The 6715-nt window shown below is 40.9% G+C and overlaps 1 protein-coding gene across 1 annotated transcript in view; it reads left to right on the forward strand.

The window, feature by feature from the left end:
* Positions 1–205: 205 nt before the first annotated feature.
* The window catches only part of PXYLP1 (2-phosphoxylose phosphatase 1), a 39032-nt gene continuing 32522 nt past the window's right edge, over positions 206–6715 (forward strand). The window contains exon 1 of the mRNA XM_018556060.1: positions 206–335. Coding sequence (XP_018411562.1) covers positions 257–335 — 79 coding nt within the window. The 5' untranslated portion in view covers positions 206–256. The remainder of the gene's footprint in view (positions 336–6715) is intronic.

Raw genomic sequence — 6715 nt, forward strand, 5'->3', positions numbered from 1 at the left:
AAATCATCTAAGAGGCTAAAACTGTTGCAATTGCTTTGATAAATTCCCCCCAGAGAGGTTTGTGATTGTAATACTTTACTGCTTCCCCAGACCACCCCTTTTAAAGTGTCCTTTTCTTCTTCATATATTTCTTGTTCTGCAAAGTTCAGTCTTTTTTTTTTATTCTAATGATTAGTTTAACAATGTTGTTTCCATTCATCAGGAATGTTTAACAGAAGACATGACACCATGAAGACGACATAGACGGTACTGAAGAATGCTTCTCCGAAACCGATTTCTTTTACTGTCGGCTCTGGCTGCACTTCTGGCCTTCCTAAGTCTTAGTCTGCAATTCTGTAAGTATGCTAACCTCCCGATTTCTACATGTATCTCGCCATGATCTACTCTGCAGCCTCCATAGTATAATTATTACTGTGTGTAGTGTGTGAAGGATTAGGTTCTGTGGCAAGGAAAAGATCCTACATTTGCATATCTAAGCACATTTTTCCTGTACTCTTTGATGACAGGAAGATGTCGGATGGAACGTTTCATATCCACTTTATTCTTTGCTAAAGCAGCATAACTTCTGACCACACAGGGGCACAACGCAAAACTCCAGCAGCAGCACTCCCACATTACAATGAAACCTCAACTTTATTAATAGTAAAGTCTACTTTTTTATTATTAAAACAATAATAAATGCACACTTGTTTATAAAACATAAAAAATCTGCATTTATTCTTTTTTTTCAGTGGATCACAGGTGCAATGCTCTGGCTCCTGCAGATTCTCTCTCCTGTCCATGTCTGTACCTCGGTACGGACATTCAGTAACACGGACAGGAGGAAGATTGAATGGTGACGTCAATGCACTTGTATTCCATTGAGAACTGCAAGTCCCTCTTCCATGGTGACTGATGGGACTTTGTTCAAATAGATATTCCACCGCACTCCTCACTGGTATACTTCTTGTAGATGGGTGCTGAAGTGACTGTGGATGGTACTGCAGTGTCCACGTAGATACAGTATGTCATCAGCACAAAGTCAAGTGTCCAAAATCCCTGACGAAGGGACCCTAAGTGGCCCTGAAACGTTGCATTTGTGTGACAAGATGTACACAGTCAATAAAGACGATTTTGGACACTTGACTTTGGTGTGTTGATGACATATGGTATCTACTTGCACTTTCTCCATTCACAGAGGACCTGTGAAGAAAGGATGTGGCTGTGGGCAGAACCAGGCACAGTCATGGCATTTTCAAAAATCAACAGGAGCCCGTGGGAAGAAGAACCGCATAAATCAGGTAAGTGGGAGGGGGTTTCAATGTGGCCATGTTTCATGTTACACCCTGAATATGGGTGTAACATGAAACACGGTCTGAAAGGTAAACGTTAGGTAGTCGCAACAGCTGGAATGGAGTAATAATGGCCAGGGAACCCACCCACTCTTGTCCTGGCTAGATTCCAAAGCCCTAAGCAGACAGGAATAGCTTTGTCCCTGCTTGTCTCCTCGCAGAACCTTTCATTTATAACAATTTAAAAAAAAAATCACCACTTGCAACATCTGAGGTTCTTTTCAACCTCAGATGTTGCAAGTGCAGTACTATTGGAAAGTATCTTAACAAAGATGAAAGTGCCCTGCAAAGTATTTGTTTAAATGTTTGCCCACACACTTACAGTCATCATGTTTCCAAATACCTGTCTCCAACTCTCTCAGCTCCACTTCCCTGAACTTCCTGTCCGGTACAAGATCACAAGTGAGAGAGCAGTTTTGAGCAACTATCTATCAGCTTGGAGAAGAAGGGAAGGAGGAGCAAGTATCAGGGGAGTGGCTTCCTTGCACTGCCTGTGTGTTTGTGGAGACACACACAGCTTACTAGCACACACAAGGGTGGCTCCACAGGACCCTGCAGGGAAAAAACGCCAAAGACGAAAATAATTTGAAAAAAGAAATAGACAGAAAAATGACATGAAAAAGAATCCTAAAGCCAGGGAGGTTAAATCATCTCCTCTTTCTATGGTGAGTAGACGTTCAGTAATCATAGGCACTGCAGCTAAGAGCTCCGCTATAGTTAGTTATTGGCGGCATCATCACAGTAGTGGACGAGTTTTTTCAAGCAGGGGACGATCTGTGAGCAATTCTGGATGGGGGATAGCCATTTGAGAGCAGCTCCTCTATAGTGTTCTATCTTCTTACAAGTTCTGATATCATTTTGTACTTTCCACCAACCATACATAACAAATGTTATGTGCAGTTCATGCCAAGCTCTGTGAAGACTAAGATTTTTATTCCTGGATAACTCTCTCCAAGCCAATTTCTGTCCTGTTTCAGATATTGCATTATTCATCTGTGAAACAAAGGCACTCACTGTAGTTGCTAATATAGAGGACTCAGCTGACCGTGAAAGAAAGTTCTGTTACATTCTCATTCATCAGTTCATCCAATTAAATTGATATCGTTTATGGCTACGAACTGTAAAGTGGATCTTCAAGTCATATCGCTACATGTTCTTTATACTGGCTTGGCATACTTGTTATAACATCTTAACTCCAAGAACTCCAGGATTTGTAAAAATCAATCAGCGGAACCACAGCAGGAGCGGAGAGGGAAAGAGGTGAGTGGTCACTGCCGCAGGATCGAGGATTAAGTGAGTATTTCTTCTTTATTTTCACCCCTAGACAAAAATGAGCAGTTAAAGAAGAACTCTGGGTATACATATTCTTAACCCTTGCAGTGGGGCTTCTCCCGCACTCTAAAGGTTAAGTGCTCCTTTTCATCTAGGGAGGAAAATAAGAAAGTTATACTCGCCCAAACCTCACAGCTGGCTTGCTGTTAGGCTGTTCCCTGCTGCCTTGCTTCTCCTCTGTTTTAGCGGTCTAAGGTTCTGTGATTCATCATGTTCTATACACGGTATTGGATGTGAGGATGCTGAGGGACATACCATTGCTGGAGTGGAGGAAGTGAGAGACTGGAAGGACTGGAGTAGCAGCCAGCCAGCTCCGAGGTTCCTCCCTAGATGAATACAAGCTCTTAACCCCTTTAGTGCAGGGGTAGCCACACTGCAAGGGTTAATTTAAAAAAATCTTCAGGTTCTTCTTTACCATCCGAAGGGATATTGCATAATACCAAGGCATGATGGTCACAGTGAGTATTAAAGTACAACTGAAGCCAAAACGTTTTGGATAGAGTGGAGAGGGATTAGTAGACCAGACAGGGTTTTATTGCTGTCTCTATTTCTTCTGATGACCAATATTACTGCGAGTGTTGGAAAGTCCCAAATTTTGGATTGTCATCAGAACAGGACCAGATTGCAAATCTTCCAATGGGGACACTAGTTCTGGTGATCCCACTGACCACCAGGGATTTCCCTCTTTTGTGTCATCCATTCACAGATCCTTTGACATGGAAAAACTATGAGTTCTGTCAGCCACCATGGCAGAGGGTAGTTCTCAATAGAATACGAGTGCAGTGACATCCCCGAACTTGTAGTCCATTGACACTTTCTCCCATGTTACTGAATGTCCGTAACTCAGTATGGACACGGAAGGGAGAAAGAATCTGCAGGAGCCAGAGCATTGCACCCGTAATTCACTGATCATGGTTGCAATGCTTTACGGTCTCTTGGTCCCTATTCACACCTGGGCGTTTTGCCGCCTCAAACCTAAGCGCAACAAATTTCTCAACACAAGAAATCCCATTCATTTATAAGGCCCCTTTTCACACCTGAGAGTTTTGTCACAAGGTGTCACAAGTCACAAGTAAAACGGCGAACTATGGAAAAGGTAAATGAGCTTTTTTTTCAGGCAGATTACAGCGTGTTTGGCTGCATAGACTTCAATGGAAGCGCATTAAAATGAGTGACACAAGCGGTTTGCACATTGCTGTGCACGTTTTGCGCATTTCTGTGAGCGTTTTTATGCGTTTGTGCGCAGGTTACTGCAATGCATTTCAATCTGCTCAATAAAAAGTCTTTGTACATGCGCGCCTTACGCTCGTAAAAGTGTGCATAATCGCACTAAACACGATAGATGGTACGCTGAACAAAACGTGTGTTAATATTTTAAAGGGGGAATTTCCTTTGAAATAGGGAATAGAAGACGTGCATGCTCCTCCACACTTTCTTCTCATGGATTGTAATATGTGTGAATACAAACTGCTTCCCACTAACTTTTGCTGTTACATGACTTGTCTCTGTGATCATGCACATCCCTGACAGTATGCAAACAGGCCCAACTTTCCATATGGTGCATTTGGAGAATAAATAAGAGAGACGAGTAAAAATATGATTCAAAATATACATTTTTTTTTTTTTTTGCCTGCCAGAAGTCAATCAAATTCAACCATGCAAAGACAATCGAGGTGGAATCTCTGATAGGTAATTAGTTGCTGTGGGGAACGAAGTGCTTTTCATGTCATATGCTGTTATTAATGAGACCCATCGTGATTTGACATTCTGAATACATTTTAGCTTGAGGTTCATCATTAAATCCTCGGGATTCTGGAACATTTCAGAAAGCATTACAAAGGTCTCTGCAGATTGTGAAACATTTGTAAACACCAGAAATGTAACGGATGATTCTCCTGTCCTTTGTTTCTGTTGAGTTTAGCATATTATGTGCTGTAAAGGTTTTCTGGTCCATAGAGCGATAAACTAGAGTTAAAGAGGAAGTACCCATATCTTTGAAATGACGACAAATACACCTTTAGAAATGTTCAGTAATGACAATCTACACACAGATACTTCTGGATCATTGTTGGCTTTTTAGTCTTTGCATTCCTTATTTCTCTTTTCCTCTCCATTCTTTTCACAGTGGCCATTTTCACTAAGGGCAGATAAATCCAACTCCCTTTACTTCCTGGAACTCTGGCACATGTGGCTAGGACATGTGACCATGCACATCATCTCAGGGGGTGAAAAGGCCTTTCCCTGGGATCTTGTGAGATTACAGATGGGATTTCCCAGCAATGCTCTGCTAATGTAAACTTCCCAGGATGCAACACTCGGGCACATTACATCACAAATGCCCAAGAGGTCCAGGATGTGGAAAAATAGTAATAATAAGTAAAAGAAAAATGTTTGCTTAACTGATGAATGTAATATGACTTCATATCAACATGCAGAGCTGCATGCTGATGTGATTTTTAGTGAATGGGGGGAAAGGTCTGCTGTAAGATTCAACATATAAGGCATATAAGGTATGTCATATACCTTGTGTATTCACCAAGCTTTCTCAGTGTTCTCTAATGATTTTCAAAGGCAGTCCTAATACTCCTCGTATCCTTGTAAGACTTGCTACCTTACCGGCCTACAAAATGACTGAAAGCAAAGACCCTGTAGAATAAAATGGTGGCAGTTGCAATTTTCTACTCCAAATAAGGCAATTCTTTTAAGTACAATCTCTTGATGTAGACAGGTGCTCAGAAAAGTGTTCCCGTTTTTTGCAACACAACTACAATTATTTGTATCCGTGTTTGATACTTGTTTCTTCTTGCTGTGGAATGTATGCATACTCTCTCGTGGAGTTCGTCTATTTCAAACAGTCATGACAAGCACACGTGTGGGACATTTGGCATTGAATGGAAGTGACAAAGGCAATGGATACATAGCTCAGGTATACTCTTTGTAGTAAAACAAACAAAGCCATTTGGTTATATAGGTGAGAAAAAATAAATAAATATATATATATATATATATATATAATGTATATATTTTTTTTATAATTATTGTATGCTCTTCTTATTTATACAAACAACCTTTGTCAGCCAAGGCAAGATATATGAGCCACACATTCACATTTGCTACAAATACCTTCTTCAGACAATGGTAACTATTTAAATTCTGTATGCCGTAGCATTAACCAGAATAAGCTGTGTGCATATTAAAATCATACTTTACCTCCTGGTGGGTGGGGAATTACATTGAGAAGAATTGTAGTGGGCATGGAATATGTGTCTGCATCTACCACAGCTAATGTTATCACATACCCCATGGGATTTAAAAACTTCATTTTGTGTATCCTCTTAAAGTTTTGACATTTTCTTAGTGTATAAATGTTTCTCAAAAAGCCTTTCATTGCATTTAAATAGGAAATCCAGGGGAAAAAACCCCCCAAAATAACCTTAACCTCCGCATTGCAAGGGTTAACTGCTCGCTTTGGTCTACCTGCTGGATTAAAGAATATATACTTACCTGATCCTCAATCCTGCCTGGTTGCTAAACCGGTCCCCACAGCCTCTTCTCTCAACCCCGCTGAAGTCATCATGTCTATGCAGGGTCCATTAACCTGCATTCCGAGCTGATTTTATTTTACACATGATTTTTTTTAATGCCAAAACTTTAAACTGTTCATTTGAATGTTGTTTAACAAGCAGAAATACAACATGAACGGGTCTATAGTATGGAGGTATACATACTGTCTGGTTTTGGAACACAAATCTGATAATAGCCACACATTCAGCAAGAAGTCTGACTTGGCTGCAGAAGCCTATATGTAGGGTTGGACCCGTCCCGTTTTCACCAGCACAGTCCGGTTTTGGTGTGTTGTGTCCAACACCGGCACTTAAAATTTTCTGACAGGTGCTGCTCTATCGCAGAGAAGAATGAAGAGACGTTCCTCTGTGTGATAGATCACCAGAGCTAGAAGAGTGGCCGGGGTATGTAGATCCCCATACAGCTGAAGGGAAGAGGCGGAGTTACAAAAATATAAAAAGTTAAAGAGACAAAGTACAAAGATACAG

This window comes from Nanorana parkeri, unplaced genomic scaffold, assembly GCF_000935625.1.
Source record: "Nanorana parkeri isolate BGI_ZX_2015 unplaced genomic scaffold, ASM93562v1 scaffold223, whole genome shotgun sequence".
Taxonomy (NCBI): Eukaryota; Metazoa; Chordata; class Amphibia; order Anura; family Dicroglossidae; genus Nanorana; species Nanorana parkeri.